A 19,674-nucleotide genomic window follows, 5' to 3' on the forward strand; every position below is an offset into this window, starting at 1 on the left:
TTTTTTTGCAGCTATTGTAAAAGGGGTTGAGTTCTTGATTTCATTCTCTGCTTAGTTGCTGTTGGGATGTAGAAGAGCTACTGATTTGTGTACATTAACCTTGTATCCAGAAACTTTGCTGAATTCTTTTATCAGTTCTAGGAGCTTCCTGGAGGAGTCTTTAGGGTTTTCAAGGTAAACGATCATATCATCAGCAAACAGTGACAGTTTGGCTTCCTCTTTATCAGCTTGGATGCCCTTTATTTTTTTCTCTTGTCTGATTGCTCTGGCTAGGTCATCCAGTACTATGTTAAAGGGGAGTGGTGAGAGTGGGCATCCTTGTCTTGTTCCATTTCTCAAAGGGAATACTTTGAACTTCCCCCACTCAGTATTATGTTGGCTGTGGGTTTGTCATAGATGGCCTACAGAATTTCAAAATGTGAAATACACCCATTGTATAGGAAAGAACAGGAAATATTATTGAAACACATACTCACTATTCAGTTTTAACATTTTGTTGCATTTCTCTCAAATTTCCTTTTTAAAAGAGGTAAAATTTTAGATACAATCCTATACCCTCATGCTCACAATCCTTTCTTCCTCTCTCTCTCCACATAAGTAATCACTGTCTTAAAGTTGGTGTACTTGATCTCCTTTTATGCTTTTATTCTTTTACTACACAAATGTATCCATAAATAGTTTTATATATTACTACCTTGTAAATTTTTTTTTCAAAAATGTAATCATTTGCTACATATCCTTTTCATACTGTTTTTTAAAACTCAGTATTTTGGAGGATGTGGAGAAATAGGAACGCTTTTACACTGTTGGTGGCAGTGTAAATTAATTCAACCACTGTGGAAGACAGTGTGGGAATTCCTCAAGGATCTAGAAATAGAAATACCATTTGACCCAGCAATCCCATTACTGAGTATATACCCAAAGGGTAATAAATCATTCTATTATAAAGACATATGCACACGTATGTTAAATTGTGACACTGTTTACAATAGCAAAGACTTGGAGCCAACCCAAATGCCTATCAGTGTTAGACTGGATAAAGAAAATGTGGCACATATATACCATTAAATACTATGCAGTCATAAAAAGCATGAGTTCATGCCCTTTGCAGGGACATGGATGAAGCTGGAAACCATCATTCTCAGCAAAGTGACACAAGGACAGAAAACCAAACACCTCATATTCTCATTCACAAGTGAGTGTTGAACAATGAGAACACATGGACACAGTGAGGAGAACATCACACACAGGGTCCTGTTGGGGGTGGAGGGGCTAGGAGTAGGATAGCAGGGGTTGGGGGGATTGGGGAAGGATAACATTAGGAGAAATACCTAATGTAAATGATGATGGAATGAATGCAGCAAGCCACCATGGCATGTGTATACCTATGTAACAATCCTGCACAAACTGCACATATACCCCAGGACTTAAAGTATAATAGAACAAAACAAAAAAACCCCAAACCCCAAAACCTTATTAAAGCTATTATTGAAAAAAAATAAAAAAAATTTAAAAAGACTTATTGATACTGATACATGTAGCTCTGGTTCATTCATGCTACATACTGTATAATATTCTAGTCCATATGCTACCTATCCAGTTTCCTGTTTAGGACAATTATGTTTCAGTTTATTTTGCTAATAGAGGCATTGCTGCAATTAACATATATAAATAGATCTCCCAATATACATGTTCAAGAGTTCCTTTAGAATAGATACCTGGAAGTGGAATTCTTGGCTTACAGAGTGTGGATTTTCAACTTTACCAGGTATTAGAAAATTTTGATGCAGTGTTAAGTGTTATTAGATTTTAATTTTTGCCAGTATTATGGTTCTTATATGATATTTCATTATCATTTTAACTTCCATATCCTGTATAATCATTAGTGAAGTTGAGTATCTATTCTATGGCTTGTTCACATTACTTTCCCATTTTCCTATTTGTTTCTTGCTCTAATTGATGTGTGATCCTTTACATATTCTAGACACAAATCTTTCATTAGCTATATAGGTTATAAATATCACCTAATGTGCAGCATATATTTTTAACTTAATTTATCATTTTTTAATTTTTTAAGATCTTATAAATTTCTTCTACAGATATTGTGACTTATTTGAAAGCTGTGACTTATTTTAAAGGTGAAATTGTTGCAGATATAGGAAACCAGGCCAATACAATAAAACAGGATAAAAGCCTCAAAACAAATCTATATATATGTAGAAATTAGCATATGATAGAAGTGCCACTACAAATCAATGGGGTAAGGATGGACTATACAATAAACAGTGCTGGAACAACTGGCTATCCATATGAAAAAAATGTTATCACACCCCATACACGAAAATCAATACCAGATGGATTATAACATAAGAAGTAAAACTTCAAAGTTTTAGAAGAATATAGAGGAAAGTATCTATATGACACAACTGTATAGAATGGTTTCTTAAAACACATACACACAGACACAAAAGAAATATTAATAAATGCAACCTCATTAAACTGCAATACTGCTATATTTTACAATACTATACTGAGAGAGTCTGTATATCTTTTTTTGTAAAAATGTATGTGTATATGTGTATGTGTGTTTAGAAATCATATTGGAATCATAGAAGCAAAAGAGGAATTCAATAATGGTTGACTACAAGTTACAGAATTATACTTATTTTCTCGTATTTTTGCCTATTTTCTAGAGTGAATAGTACTTTATGATTTCACAAAAAGCTGTTTTTCACATGTAAATTAAAACAGTTCAAATGGATAAATTGTAGTTATCTCAGAGTCTCCTGAATGTCTGTCTTTGTTACTAATTCTAAATCTGATCTATGGAGTTTAAAGATGTGCTAGGCACTCTCATACATTTGATTTCACTTAATTCTCACAAGTATAGTAAGATATTTTACCACTCTCATTTTATAGGTCCAAGAAATATGTTCAGAAAGGTAAAGTGACTTGCCAAAGCTTATATAACTAGTCAATGGTGGAGTCAAGACTTAAACCTAGCTCCTCTCAATCCAGTCAACACAATTTCCCTATCTGTAATTATAGCAATTTAATTTCAGCCAAGATTAGGACTAAAATATAATTACCAATAAGATTAGCAATGGGAAGAACAAGATGAGGTGTTTAAAAAAGGAGAACTGGCATTACATTAGTTTTAATTGAATGTATCTTATACTTTTGGTAACCTAGATACCAGACATGAAAGAAATCCAACAGCTCATCAGATGATGTACAAATATGAAGCAGCACCAAATGAAGGGAAAGAACACTGGATATGAAATCAGAATAAACCATTTTTAGGCTTAGTCATACCAGTGACCAGCCATGGAGAATTATTAACCCTCTGGGTCTCAGTTTTCTATAAACTAAGAGAGTAAGGACATTAAACGTTCTGTTTTAGCTCTAGGAGTCTACGGTCCTGTGTCTAAAAACATGTGGCTCAATCAACTAGTTAGTTTTGTTTTTATAGTCTTCATTTGCTGTAAACAAAGACTCTGGGAGTTCTAGATGATATCCCTTGATTCACATTTAGTTTTCTATGCAAGCTCATAATGCCTCTCTTATATTTAATACAAGGACGGATGACTTGATGGATACAAAGGGAGGCAGAGCGATGTGAAAAAAGAAAAAATCTTTGGAGTAAAAAGACTGAGTTTAATCTGAATTCCCCAAACTTCAAGTAGTATATTACCATCCCTTTCTGAGCCAGTCTCCTCATACATCAAAAGGAAAATAATACTACCTTTTTCACAGGATTCTTGTAAGAATCAAGTAAAATGACTTATAAGAAGTTTACTTGCTACATTTAGAAACCTGCTTTAGACCCTATTACTATTATTTTTAACCTACCTCATAATGTGAAATTCTTTGTGATTCAAACTGTAGCATCACTCCACATACTTGACAAAACTTATCTGTAAAAAGTTCAGCCTTTTTCTGTTTATTCCAAATGGCATCTGTGAATAAAAAAGGGAAGACAAATATATCACATTAATAAATACTTAGAGATATCATTTTCATTCCTCAACTATATATGATTTTATATGCCATTTCAAATTTGAGTGCTTGTGAGACTAGAGTAACAGCCTTTTGTTCGAGTATGCAATTTAAATTTAATATACACATACTAAGTATCCCTCTAATGTCAGATATAACAAAGAGTTTATTTAGTATGATAAGTCTAGGCAATGGCATTCTAAGGAATCATTATGGGGGCATCAGTAATTTCATGAGCTTCATGGAATGATTTTGGACACCAGTAATTAAAGGCTGGATTTCTAAATGCAGCCTTGGCCAGGTGCAGTGGCTGATTCCTGTAATACCAGCACTTTGGGAGGCTGAAGTAGGAGGATCGCTTGAGGCCAGGAGTTTGACCAGCCTGGGCAACACAGCAAGACATCATCTCTACAAAAAATAGAAATAAAAATTAACTGGGCATCATGGCACACGCCTGTGGTCCTAGCTACTCCAGAGGCTAGGATGATCACTTGAGCCCAGGAGGTTGAGGCAGTTGAGGCTGCAGTAAGGTATGACTGTGCCTTTCAGCCTGGGTAACAGCAAGACACCGTTTCAAACAAATGAACAAAGAAACAACCAACCAAAAAACAAACCAGAAAACCAACCAACCAAACAAAAAACAGCCTTGATATTTTGTGTTTTATAGCAGACAACCCTAAGAAATGCTTTGCTTTAGGACTGTCACTTGTCACAGGATTCTCTTAAGAATCAAGTAAGAGATTTTTACCACTCTCATTTTACAGGTCCAAGAAACATGAAGCTATGCCTTCAATGTTATCTAGAAATTACAAGGAACCACAAACTATCTTTGCCCGTAGTAGGCAAACATCCTTCGTAACTGTACAAACAGTCGCACACTCATGTGGCCAAACAAGTCTCATACAAGCCCCTCAAAACTATAATGTAATGTTCATATACTAAGATCTAGAAATGTATGCTATAGTGTTTATCACTGTAATAAATAATACATGCCAAAACTTTCTGCATTTATACTTGAGGTCTATACTGTCATCTAAAATTCTTAAGAGCTACAATGTATTCTGCCAAAGTTTATCCATTTTTCTATACAGTGTAAGTCATAAACATCAAAATTCTCATTATTTGGCTATGAAAGTGAATAAGTTGGTACCAAATGCTTTCACAAAGAGATGGCAATTGCATATTAAATGAATAAAAAGTTGTAGAACAAATACAATATATCCAACTCCCAATAATAACAAAAATTAAATATATGCACAGAAAAATCTGGAATAAAATAAACCATATTTACAAATGGTTAACTCTGATAAGTGGGGCTAGAAAAGAAACAAGGAGAGACAACTTAATGTTTAACTCTCTGTACAACTGTATTAATTTTTGCAGAAAAGCATGCAGGACTTTCTAGTTTAAAAACCATTAGGAAGAACATCATCAAGATGGTGGAATAGGACTTTTCAGCACTCATCTCTCTATAGAAACATCAATTAAAACAACTATCCACACATTTAAATAGCTTCACAAGAACCAAAAAACTAAAAAGCAAAACAAATAGGCAGGAGATTATAGCAGCATCTGGGTGTAGCACAGACATAAGGTACGTTCAAGAAGGTAGGAAAGATAGTTTCACATTATCAGCATCAGCTCTCTACCAACTCCGGTATAGAGTGGAGAGAGATACCCTCTGTGTGAGAGAAATAGAGGGAAGTGAGCACTGAACTTTCATTCAGCTCTAAAAGTGGACCCATGCCAATAATACCCAGTGCTAAGAAGGCCCCCACAGCCTCCAGGTCAGTGGACTCAACCTCCAGGCCTGCCCCAGTCACAAGCTGAATCATTCAACCCCAACCTCCAGGCCTGTACAGTGAAGTTAGTCTTCAGGTTACCTCAACATCAGGCTAACCTCAGCAGTACCAAGCCCTCAACCACCCCCAGCATTGGACTAGCTCCCAAGGCTCCTGGCTTCAGGCCAGGGCCAGCCCTAGCACCTGGCCAACCCCTACAGCCCTAGTCATAAGGCAGGCACCTGCAGACTCAGCCTCGAGACCAGCCCCTGGAGGAGGCTGATACAGGCCCCAAGAGGCTGGTACCCACAGACTGAGCCTCCAGGCCCACCCCAGAACCAGGCAGGATTCCATAGCCCCGCCCTCTAGGCTGGCTCCTGTAGCCCTTGCTGGATCTCCTGCAGCTCAGTGTTTCAGCAGACCCAGGGCCCAGGACAGTTCCAGTAGACCACAGTGCTGGACTGGCTGCTATGGACCTAGGTGCCAGGACCATCCCTGTGTTACCAAGTTCCAGGCTGGGCCCTGTGGCTCCAAGACCCATGTTAGCCCCAAGGGACCTAACCTCTAAGCTAGCCCTTGCACATCAAGTCTCTGGGCTTGCTTCTACAGACTCAGGCTCCAGGCCACCCTCAGTAGTTCCAGGCATTGGGCTAGCACCCACAATTCTGGGCTCCAGACCAGACTGTGGTTCCACACTCCACACTGGTTCCAGCACCAGGCCCTAGGCTCCAGAGGCCCCAGGCTCCAGGCTTATTCTAGAAGACTCGGGGTCCATGCCCACTCCCATATACCCCAGTACCAGGCAGGACCCCTTGGACTGAGGCTCCAGGACCACCCATGCAGACTTGGGCTCCAGTCCTTTCTCAATTATCCCAGGAACCAGGTATCTCAGTGATCATTTCAATAATCCAAGACACCCCAGTGCTAGGCTAGCCTCCATGAACTCAGGCTCCAGGCCCATGCCAGTGGTCCCAGGTGTCAGGCCCATCCAGTGTTCAGCCATCTCCTACAGACTGAGGTTCAAGCCCTACCCCAGCATCAGGTGAGCCCTTGTGGACCAGGCTTCAGGCAGGTTCCTGTGGATGATACAGGCTCCAGGCCCACCCTCATGGACACAGGCTCCAGGCCCATCCCTCAAGACCCAATCAACAGGTCCACTGCAGCAGATTTGGGCTTCAGGCCCAACCCTGAGGACCCAGGTACCAGGCCCACCCATCTGCTAACCCAGGTAGTAGGCCAGCCTGCCCAAAGATTCCAGCAACAAGCACATCAAGGATCATACTAGATGGCCTGCCAAGAATCTCTGGATGGACTGACTGGTGAAGGGCTTTACCAGAAAAATTAAGTCTGCAAAAACTGGAATAAGTCCTTACATTTCTTTAAATGCACAGACATTAATGTAAGGCAATGAGAAACATGAAAAACAAAGGAGACATAACACCACCACAGGAACACAATTTCTTAGTAGCTGACCTCTATATAAACTATCTGACAAATATTCAAAATAACTGTTTTCAGGAATCTCAGTAAACTTAAAAAAAAAAGAGAGATAGAGAAACAATTTAATAAAATCAAGAAAAAAATAAATGACCAAAATTAGACATTAACAGAGAGATTGAAATTATATTTTTAAAAGGTCAAATTCTGGAGCTTAAAAATACTATGAATGAAATGAAAAATGTAACAGCATCAACCCCAGAATTGATCAGGTAAAAGAAATAATATATGAACTCAAAGATAAGCTATTTGAAAATATACAGTAAAAGGAGAAAAAAGAAAAAAAAAAAGAATGAAAAGGAATGAAGAAAGCTTACAGGATATATGAACAACATCAAAATAGCAAATGTTTGGGTTATAAGAGCTCATAAAGGAGAAAAGAAAAACAATGGGATGGAAAGCTTATAAAGAAATAATAACTAAAACCTTTCCAAATTTGGAGAAAGATATACATATCCAGGTATAGGAAGGTCAAAGGTCTCCAATGAGATTCAATCCAAAAAAGACTACTCCAAGATAAACTACAATCAAATTGCCAACAATTATGGACAAAGAGAGGATTCTGAAAGCAGGAAGAGAAAAGAAGCAAAAAACATAACATATAAAGGAGTTTCCATAAGGCTAGCAGCAGGCTTCTCAACAGAGGTCTTACAGGCCAGGAGAGAGTAGGATCATACATTCAACATGCTGAAGGAAAAAAACCCTGCCAATCTAAATTACTGAACCCAGCAAAACTTTTCTTCAGAAATAAAAGAGAAAGGCTCTCAGGCAAACAAAAGCTGAGGGAGTTTATTCTCACCTGGGCTGTCTTACATGAAATGCTAAAGGGAGTTCTTCAATATGAAAGAAAAATATGAAAATTAGTAACATGAAAACATATGAAAGTATAAAACTCACTGGTAAAAATCAAATTCAGAAAACTTTAATACTGTAATAGTGGTATGTAAATCACTTATGTATTTAGTGAAGGTAAAAGACAAAACTATTGAGAATAATAATAGGTACAATAATTTATTAAGAGATATACAATATAAAAATGTAAATCATGACATTAAAAATATAAAATGTGCTGGGTGGAAAAGTGTAGAGTGTTTTATATGATCAAAGTTAAGTTGTTAGCAGCTTGAAATAGCCTGTTAAAACATAAGATGTTTTTATAAATCTCATGGGAACCACAAAGCAAAAACCTACAGTAGATACCCAAAAGATAAAAAGTAAGGAATCAAAGCATACCACTAGAGAAAATCACTTAATAACAGAGAAAAACAGCATGACATGAAGGAACAAAAGATCTATAAACAACCAGAAAACAATTAATAAAATGACAGTAATAAGTTCTTGCATATCAATAATTACCTCAAACGTAAATACGTTAGATTTTCCAATTAAAATAGAAGTGATTTATTATGTTCTCATTATTCAAAAGTTTATTGAAGTTGGCCGTGGAGGTGCAGGCCTGCAGTCCAAGCTATTCAGATGAGATGCAGGAGGATTGCTTGAGCCCAGGAATTAGAGACTAGACTGGGCAACATAGCGAGACCCCATCTCAAGAAAAAGAAAAAGATACAGAGTGGCTGAGTGGATAAAAAACAATAGCAACTATATGCTGCCTACAAGAAAGACTTATTTTATCTTGTGGGAACACATACAAACTGAAAGTGAAAGGATGAAAAAAGATATGCCACACAAATGAAAACTAAAATAGAACAAGAGTACCTATACTTAAATTAGATAGAAGCCATTGAAGATAATTATTTTAAAAGTTATATTAGATATCTTCACCTAAGCTTAATTTTTAATATTACATGGACTAAAAATGCTTACTTTAAAAAGTGCATACTCAAGATAAGAATAAATGTAATTAGAAACATGTAAGAAACAACACAATGAATTGTTACAAATTTATCTCTATAACATATAGTATCACCTCTGAATTCTTTTTGAGATTGTTTTAGAATATATGATTTATCTAACTTTGGCCCTAACATCAGCAATGTAGAGAAGCTAACTAAAATGCACTTTAGGACTTCTCTTGTTTCAGGATTAACTACTATGTGCAAACTAAGCATAGTGGTAGAATCTTGAACTTCCCATCCATTAAAATCTTTAATAAGTAAATACAGGAAGCAGAGCAAGACAGCAGAATAGAAAGCTCCACCGATTATCCCCCCACCCAACAAGGACAGCAAGTTAACAACTATCTACACAGAAAAAAATACCTTCACAAGAACCATAAATCAGGTGACCACTCAAAGTACCCAATTTTAACTTCAGATCGCTGAAAGCAGCACCTAAGACATAGAAAAAAAAAGGTCCTGAATAGCTGATGCCACCCCTCCCCCACCCCTGTAGCTGCAGCCTGCTGCAGAGAGCATTTCTGGGTGCTGGAAGGGAGAACACAACAATTGCCTCACAACAATTGTGAGGCAATGAACTTGGTGCTGTCCTGTTAGAACAGAAAGGAAAACCAGAACAAACCCAGCTGATGCCCAACCAGGGAAGGAGCATTTAAACCAGCCCTAACCAGAAAGGAGTTGCTGATCCCAGTGGTTCCAACTTGAGTGCCTTCAAACCTTACCTCTGAGGGCCAAAGTGCTCTCAGTCTCTAAGTCAACTTGAAAGGCAGTCTAGGCCATAAACACTGCAACTCATAGGTGAGTCCTAGGGCTGAACTAGGCCCAGAAACAGTGGACTGGGGTTTGGGGCACAGGACATAATGAGACACCAGCTGGGGCAGCCAAAGAAGGACTGAAATCACCCTTCCCTTAATCCCAGGCTGTATAGTTTGAGGCTCCAAAAGAGATCTCTCCCTTCTGCTTGAGGAGAGGAGAGGGAAGGGAGGCGATGACTGTGTCTTGCATCTTGGTTACCAGCTCAGCCACAGCAGGATAGGGCACCAGTCATGAGTCCCTGGTTCCAGGCCCTAGCTCCCAGATGACATTTCAAGACACCCTGAGCCAGAAGAGTATTCCCTGCCTTGAAGAAAAGGGCTCAATCCTTACAGCATTCATCATCTGCTAACTGAAGAGCTCTTGGGCCCTGAATAACCAGCAGTGATGCCCAGGAACCACCTCGAGGGTCTTGCTGAGCCTCTGAGGCTTGCTGGCTGCCGGTGAGCCTCAGCAAATTTCCGCTGTGGTGCTATGGGGCAAAACTCCTGCTTTAGAAAAGCAGAGGTAAAAGTAAAGGGGACTTTGTCTTGCCCCTTAGGTACCAACACCACCATAGGGAGGTAGAGCATCAAGTGGGTTCCTGGGGTCCCTGATTCTAGAGCTGACTGTTGGCTAGCATTTATGGAACTGCCCTGGGCCAGAGGGGTGCTCACAGCACTGAAAAGTGAGTGCTACACCAGTCAACATTCACCACAAGTGGACTTAAAAGCCCCTGCACCTTGAGGGTACTCCAGTGGTATTCTGGCAGTACACCTTGCCTTGTAGCCAGGGGAGGCAGTGGCTAAGAGGTGAGGCTACTCTGACTTTGGAAAGTGAAGGGAAGGATAAGAAGGGCTGAGACTTGTGGTTTGAGTACCAGCTCAGCTGCAATGCAATAGAATACCAGGTACACTTCTAAGGTTTTTTAACTCTAGTCTCTGACCACCAGACAACACTTCTAGACTCACCCAGAGATTGGGGAACCTCGCCATCCTGAAGGGAAGAACACAGGCCTGGCTGGCTTTGCTACCTGTGGATTGTAGAATCCCAGGACCTTGAGAAAACATAGGCAGTAGTAAGGGAGTGGTTACAATGGGCCTTAGGCAAGACTCAGCACTGCTCTGGCTTCAGGTGTGACCCAGCACAGTCACAATGGTGGTGGCCACAGGGATGCCTGTGTCACTCCATACCCAGATTTAGGTGACTCAGAACAGAGAGAGACTCTTTATGCTTTGGAGAAAGTAAGGGAAGAGAAAAAGAGTCTCTGCCTGGTCGTATATAGAATTCTCCCAAATCATGTTCATGACTATCAGGGCAGCATCTCTGTGAGTCTGGGAGAACCACAGCATTATTGGGCCTGGGGTGCCCCATAAAGAAGACACAGTTTAGAGCACAACACCCAGGTCCTTTCAAATAGCTGGAAAGCCTTCCCAAGAAGGACAGCTACAAATAAGCCTAGACAGTGAAGGCTACGTTAAATACTTAACTCTTCAATGCCCAGACACGAAAGAATATCTACTAGCATCAATACCATCCAGAAAAACATGACCTTACCGAATAAACTTGAAAAGGCACCAGGGACCAATCCTGGAGAAACAGAGACGTGTACTTTCACAGAGAGAATTCAAAATAGCTGTGTTGAGGAAACTCAAAGAAATTCAACATAACAGAGAGGAGGACTTCAGAATTGTATCAGATAAATTTAACAAAGAGATTGAAATAATTAAAAAGAACCAGGTGGAAATACTGGAGCTGAAAAATGCAACTGGCATGCTGAAAAATGAATCAGTCTTTTAATATCAGAATAGACAAAACAAAAGAATTAGTGAGCTTGAAGATAGGCCACTTGAAAATACACAGAGAAGACAAAAGAAAAAAGAATAAAAAATAATGATGCACACCTACAGGATCTAGAAAATAGATTGAAAAAGGAATCTAAGAGTTGTTGGCCTCAAAGAGGAGGTAAAGAAAGAAATAAGGGTAGAAAGTTTATTCAAAGGGATAATAATGAGAACTTCTGAAACCTAGAGAAATATATTAATATCCAAGTACAAGAACATTATAGAACACCAAGCAGATTTAACTCAAAGAAGACTACCCCAAGGCATTTAATAATCAAGTCTCCAAATGTCAAGAATAAAACATCCTAAAAGCAGCAAGAGAAAAGAAACAAATAACATACAATGGAGCAGAAATACGCTGGGCAGCAGACTTTTCACTGCAAACCACTTTACAGGATAGAAGGGAGTGGCGTCATGTATTTAAAGTGCTAAAGAAAAAAAAACCCTTTTACCTTAGAATGGTATATTCAGTGAAAATATCCTTTAAACATGAAGGAGAAGTACTTTCCAAGACAAACAAAAGCTGAGGGATATCATCAACACCAGACCTGTGCTAAAAGAAATGCTAAAGGGAGTACTTCAACCAGAAAGAAAGGGACATTAATGAGCAATAAATAATCACCTGAAGGTACAAAACTCACTAGTAATAGTACACAGAAAAACACAGAATATTATAATACTGTAACTGAGGTATATAAACTACTCTTATCCTAAGTAGAAAGACTAAATAATGAACCAATCAAAAAGAAGAACTACAACTTTTTAAGACATAGTACAACAGTAAGACGTAAGTAGAAACAATAAAAAGTTAAAAAGAGGGGGGATTAAGTTGGGGCAAGTTTTTATTAGTTTTCTTTTTGCTTGTTTATGTAAATAGTGTTAAGTTGTTATCAGGTTAAAATAATGGGTTATAAGAAGATATCTGCAAGCCTCATGGGAACCTCAAACCAAAAAACATACAATGGACACACTAAAAATAAAATGCAAAAAACTAAATCATATTACCAGATAAAATAATCTTCACTAGAGGAAGACAGAAATGAAAGAAAGAAGGAAGAGAAAGCCACAAAACCACCAGGAAACAAAAAATCAAAATAGAAGTACTAAGTCCTTACTTATCAATAACACTGAATGTAAACTTCCCAATCAAGACACTGACTAACTGAATAGATGAAAAACCAAGACCCATTGATCTGTTGCCTAGAAGAAACACACTTCACCTATAAAGACACACAGACTGAAAATGAAAGGATAGAAATAGACATTCCATGCCAAAGAAACCAAAACAGAACAGGAGTCACTATACTTATATCAAACAAAATAGATTTAAATACCAAAACTGTAAAAAGAGACAAAGAAGGTCACTATGTGATGATAAAAGGGTCAGTTCAGCCAGAGGACAAAATAATTTTAAATAGATATGCACCCAACACTGCAGTGCCCAGATATATAAAGCAAATATTACTCAAGTAAAAGAGAGATGTACACCCCAATACAATAACAACTGGAGACTTCAACACTGCACTTTGAGCATTAGAAATATCTTCCAGGCAGAAAGCCAACAAAGAAACAGCAGACTTAATCGGCACTACAGACCAAATGGATCTAATAGACATTTACAGAACATGTCCTGCAACAACTGCATAATACACATTCTTTTCCCCAGCACATAGGTCTTTCTCAAGAATAGGCCATATTTTAGGTCACAAAACAACTCTGAAAACATTAAAAAAAAAAAACTGAAATAATATCAAGCATCTTCTAGAGTCACAATGGAATAAAACTGGAAATCAGTAGGAATTTAGAAAACTATATGAATACATGGAAATCAAACAATATGCTTCTGAATAACCGGTGGTTCAATGAAGAAATTAAAAAGGATACTGAAAAATTTCTTGAAACAAGTGATAAGAGAAATACAACATGCTAAAACTTATGGAATACAGCAAAAGCAGTACTCAGAGGGAAGGTGATATCTGTAAGTATCTACATCAAAAAAGAGGAAAAACTTCAAATAAATAATTGAATGATGCATCTTAAGGAATTAGAAAAGAAAGAGCAAATCAAACCCATAATTAATAGAACAAAAGAAATAATACCAAGCAAAATTAAATGAAATTGAAATAAAAAATACAACATGAAAGATCAATGAAACAAAAAGCTGTTTTTTTTTGAAAAGTTAAAAAAAATTGACAAACTGTTAGCCAGACTAACTAAGGAAAAAAGCAAGAAGATCCAAATCAAATCAGAAATGAAAAAGGAGACATTACAACTGATACTGCAGAAATTCAAAGGATCATTAGTGGCTACTATGAGCAACTATATGCCAGTAATTTGGAAAATCTAGAAGAAATGGACAAATTCCTAAAGAGATACAGCCTACTGACATTAAACCAGGAAGAAATCCAAAACCTGAACAGGCCAATAACAAGTAATGAATTTGAAGCCATAATAAAAAACATTCCCAGTAAAGAAAAGCCCGGGACCTAATGGCTTCATTGCTGAATTCTAACAAACATTTAAAGAACTAATACAAATCTTACTAAAACTATTCTGAAAAATAGAGGAGGCAGGAGTACTTCCAAACTCATTCTATGAGGCCAGTACTACCCTGATACCAAAACCAGACAAAGACAGATCCAAAACAGAAAACTACAGGCCAAAATCTCTGATGAATATTGATGCAAAAATCCTCAACAAAATACTAGAAAACAGAATTCAACACTAAATTAGATCATTCATCGTGACCTGGTAGGATTTTTTCCCTGGGATGCAAGGATGATTCAACATATATAAATCAAACAATGGGATATATCACATTAATAGAATAAAGGATAAAAACTATATGATCATTTCAAATTGATGTTGACAAAGCATTTGATATAATTCAACATTCCTTCATGATAAAAACCCTCACAAAACTGGGAATAGAAGGAACATACTTCAACATAATAAAAGCCATACACAACAGATCCACAGCTAGTATCACAATGAATGGAGAAAAACTGAAAGCTTTTCCTCTAACATCTAGAACATGACAAGGATGCCCAGTGTCAAAAGTGTTATTCAACATAGTACCAGAAGTCCTAGCTAGAGCAATCAGACAAAAACAAAAACAAACAACAACAACAAAAAGATATAAAGGCATCCAAATTGGAAAGGAAGAAGTCAAATTATCCTTGTTTGCAGATGATGATATGATCTTATATTTGGGAAAACCTATAAACTCCACAAGAAAACTATTAGAACTGATAAAAACCAGTAAAATTTCAGGAAACAAAATCAACACACAAAAAGGACCAGCATTTCTATGTGCCAACAATGAACAATCTGAAAAAGAAATAAAAAAGTAATTCAAGTTCTCGCTTTGGCAGCATATATACTAAAATTGGAATGATACAGAGAAGATAGCATGGCCCCTGAACAAGGATGATATGCAAATTCACGAAGCATTTCATAGTTTTCATCCTATGCCAGTCAGAATGATGATTATTAAAAAGTCAGGAAACAATAAATGCTGGCGAGGCTGTGGAGAAATTGGAACACTATTACACTGTTGGTGGGAATGTAAATTAGTTCAGCTATTGTGGAAGACAGTGTAGTGATTCCTCAAGGATCTAGAATGAGAAATACCATTTGAGCCAGAAATTCCATTACTGGATATATACCCAAAGGATTATAAATCATTCTACTGTAAAGACACATGTGTGTATATATTTATTGCAGCACTATTTGCAATAACAAAGATAGAATCAACCCAAATGCCCATCAGTGATAAACTGGATAAAGAAAATGTGGTACATATACACTGTGGAATACTATACAGTCATAAAAAGGAATGAGATCATGTTCTGCTGGGACATGGATGAAGCTGGAAGCCATCATCCTCAGCAAACTAATAAAGGAACAGAAAACCAAACACCACATGTTCTCAGTCATAAGTGGGAGTTGAATAATGAGAATACATGGACACAGGGAGGGGAACAATGCACACTGGGGCCTGTTGGGGGGCAGGAGTGAAAGAAGGGAGAGCATTAGGATAAATAGCTAATGCATGCAGGGCTTAAAACTTAGATGATGGGTTGACAAGTCCAGCAAACCACCATGGCACACATATACCTATGTGACAAACCTACATGTTCTGTACTTGTATTTTGGAACTTAAAGTAAAATAAAAAAAATTTAAAAAGTAATCCAACTTACAATAGCCACACATAAAATTAAATACCTATGCATTAACTTAAGCAAACAAATGCAAGATCTGTATAATGAAAACTGTAAAACACTGATGAACAATATTAAAGAGGACACCAAAAAATCGAAAAATCTTCCATGTTCATGGATTGGAAGAATAAACATTGTTAAAATGTCCACAGGACCCAAAGCAATCTACAGATTAAAAGCAATCCCTATCAAAATGCCAATGACAATCTTCACATAAATAGAAAAAAAAATCCCCAAATTTATATGGAACCACAAAAGACCCAGAATAGCCAAAGTTATCCTAAGTAAAAAGAAAAAAACTGGAGGAACTGTTCCTTCATTCCCTGACTTCAAATTGTACTACAGAGCTATAGTAACCAAAACAGCATGGTACTGGCATAAAAGCAGACATATAGACCAATGGACAGAACAGAGAACCCAGAAACAAATCCACAAACCTACAATGACCTCATTATTGAGAAAGGTGCCAAGAACATAATCTGGGGAAAAGACAATCTCATCAATAAATGGTGCTGGGAAAATTGGATGTCCATATGCAGAAAGATGCAGCTAGACCCCTATCTCCTCTATATACACAAATCAAATCAAATGACATTAAAGACTTAAATGTAAAACCTCAAACCATAAAAATACTACAAGAAAACATTGAGGAAAATCTCCAGGACATTGGTCTTGGCAAAACTTTCTTGAGCAACACCCCACAAGCAATGTAAAAATGGACAAATGGGATCATATCAAGTTAAAAAGCTTCTGCGCAGCAACTGATATACTCAACAAAGTAAAGAGACAGTTCACAGAATGGGGGAAAATATTTTCAAACCACTCATCCGACAAAGGATTAATAGCCAGAATATATAAGGAACTCAAAGAACTCCACCAGAAAAAAATATCCAATAATCCAATCAAAACATCGGCAAAAGATTTGCATAGACAGTACTCAAAAGAAGACATACAAATGGCAAACACGTATCTGAAAAGGTGTTCAACATAATTAATCATCAGTGAAATGCAAATCAAAATTACAATGAAATAACATCTCACCCCCAGTTAAAATGGCTTATAACTAAAAGATAGGCAATAGCAAATGCTAACGAGGATGTGGAGAAAAGGGAATCCTCATATACTGTTGGTAGGAATGTAAGTTAGTACAACTACTAAGAAGACCAGTTTAGAGGTGCCTCAAAAAAACTAAAAATTGAGATACCATATAATTCAGCAATCCCACTGCTGGTTATTACCCCAAAGAAAGGAAATCAGTATATCAAAGAGATATCTGCACAACTATATTTGCTGCAGCACTGTTGATAGCTAAGATTTGGAAGCAACCTAAGTGTCCACCAACAGATGAATGGATAAAGAAAATGTGGTACATATACACAATGTAGTACTATTCATCCATAAAAAGGATGAGATTCATTCATTTGCAACATCATGAATGGAACTGGAGATTATGTTAAGTGAAATAAACCAGGCACAGAAAGACAAATATAGCATAATCTCACTTATTTGTGGGATCTAAAACTCAAAATAACTGAACTCATGGACATAGAGAGTAGACAGATGATTACCAGATGCTGGGAATGGTAGTGGGGGGTTGGCAGGGAGGTAGAGATGGTTAATGGTACAAAATAAATAGAATGAATAAGCCCTAGTATTTGATAGCACGACGAGGTGCCTATAGTCAGTAATAACCATATATTTTTAAATTACATAAAGAGTAGATTGCTTAAAATTCAATGGATAAATTAGGGGATGGATACCCCATTCTTCATGTTGTGGTTATTTCACACTGCATGCCTATAACAAAACATCCCATGTACCCTACAAATATATACACATGCTATGTACCCACAAAAAGTAAAAATTAAAAAGAATAGGTGAATATTCATTTGATTACAATATAACTTATTATAGAAGAACCATTTCTTTTAAAGAAACAAAAGGAAATTATTAATTTAAAGGTTCAAGAATTCCTAAAATTTAACACTTATTTCTCTCTCAGATCAACAACACTTATTTCTCTCCCTTAATTCCAGACTTCTCCACTATTAACAGTCAAAGTTTGAAACTCACACTCAAGTTAATAACTACCAGTGCTGTTTCTTTTTAAACACACGCTTTCATGACTGGTGCTTTAGATCATTTCCATGAAGCCTATGAAGTTACTAGTGTTCCTGTAACTTTTTCTTTAGAATGGCATTGCCTAGACTTACTTCGACTCATTTCCTCAAACAAGTTCTTGGTCTCTTTCTCTCTCTCTCTTTTTTAATCAAGTAGCATAATATTTCCAGGATTAAAATCTCAGTCATTCTTCTCCCCAAAAAATTATTGACTCATATAAGTTCTAGCTTATAACATTTTTCAGTATTTATCTCTTCCTGCTCACTCATAACGCTACCTAGTTCAGGCCCCCAGTGTCTTGGGTATCATATAGATTTATGTATTGAGCTTAGTTTCAAAGTATTATGGTAGATATTTTTGAGAGGTAAGAAAGAACAGTTAATGAGGACCTCTGTATATAGATTATCCCTTTAGCACTTAAGACAAATGTGTAAGGTAAGTGGCACATTTGTCTAAATATTTGAAAATTTTGAAGGATCCAGTGAAATCAAAATAACTTGTCACATGTCATTTGGTTTAGCTGGAACTTAACTTTGCATTATCTTGACTCTTTTCATTATGCATACATAACTGTTCCACATGTTGGAAATGGCAAACTAAGTGACGCAATTCCTAATGTCATGAAATTGACAATTTAGTAAGGAATATGAGATGTGTATATTAAGAACAATGATCCTAAGAGCAAAATGGTCTAAGTTTTATAAGACATAAGAAGGTACAGTGTGCTCCTTCTGAGAAATTTGGGAAAAAAAGTCTCTAGAGTAGAACAGATTTTGAGCTAAGCTTTAAAAGACGTGTAAAATTCAAATAAAAATAGTGGAATAAAAGTATTTTAGGGGAGGCAAGAGTATGAAGAACAATAATGGAAAACTTAGAATAAAAACAAATCATGATGGGCTTCACAAGGGCATAAGGACTTAATTCTGAATTCAACGGGGGGAAAGGAATCAGGCTTGGACCAAAAGAGGGGCAGTGGGCAGTGAATGGAAGATAAGAAAAGAAGAGGTATATCAAAACTAGAAGAGTATTAAAGCTTGAGTTTAGAACGTGCTACGAATGTAATAATCCTTTAGATCTATTACATCTTTTTTTGAGACAAAGTCTTACTCTTTACCTGGGTTGGAGTACAGTGGTGCAATCATGGCTCACTGCAGCCTCCATCTCCAGGGCTAAGTGATTCTCCAACCTCAGCCTCCCAAGTAGCTGGGACTACAGGTACACACCACCATGCTCAGCTAATTTTTGTATTTTTTGTAGAGAAGGGGTTTCACCATGTTGCCCAGGCTGGTCTCAAACTCCTAGGCTGAAGTGATCTGCCTGCCTCTGTCACTGTCTCCCAATGTACTGGGACTAAAGGTGTGAGCTACTCTACCCGGCCTAGATTTATTACATTTAAGCTTAAGTAATATTGTTCCTGATGCAAGAGATGGGGCTTTGACTTTAGATCCAATACATTCATCTACAATTGTCAATGACAAATTCTCTTCATGGGTGTAAGAAAATAAATGTGTTGATATTCTGATTTCAGTGAATTGAAAATTAAAATACATGAAAATATGA

At 37.2% G+C, this 19,674-nt stretch overlaps 1 protein-coding gene and 1 non-coding gene across 3 annotated transcripts in view; one reads left to right on the plus strand and one right to left on the minus strand.

The window, feature by feature from the left end:
* Positions 1-19,674, minus strand: part of ZMAT1 (zinc finger matrin-type 1) — a 49,990-nt gene that overhangs the window by 19,147 nt on the left and 11,169 nt on the right. For both annotated transcript variants that reach the window (XM_017520185.1, XM_017520184.1), the window contains exon 2: positions 3,853-3,959. In XM_017520185.1, the coding sequence (XP_017375674.1) occupies positions 3,853-3,959 (107 nt within the window). The remainder of the gene's footprint in view (positions 1-3,852; positions 3,960-19,674) is intronic.
* On the plus strand, positions 15,132-15,233 carry LOC119469753. Its single transcript, XR_005198599.1, has one exon. It is a non-coding gene; the product is annotated as a U6 spliceosomal RNA (small nuclear RNA).

Source organism: Cebus imitator, unplaced genomic scaffold (assembly GCF_001604975.1).
Source record: "Cebus imitator isolate Cc_AM_T3 unplaced genomic scaffold, Cebus_imitator-1.0 Scaffold812, whole genome shotgun sequence".
Taxonomy (NCBI): domain Eukaryota; kingdom Metazoa; phylum Chordata; class Mammalia; order Primates; family Cebidae; genus Cebus; species Cebus imitator.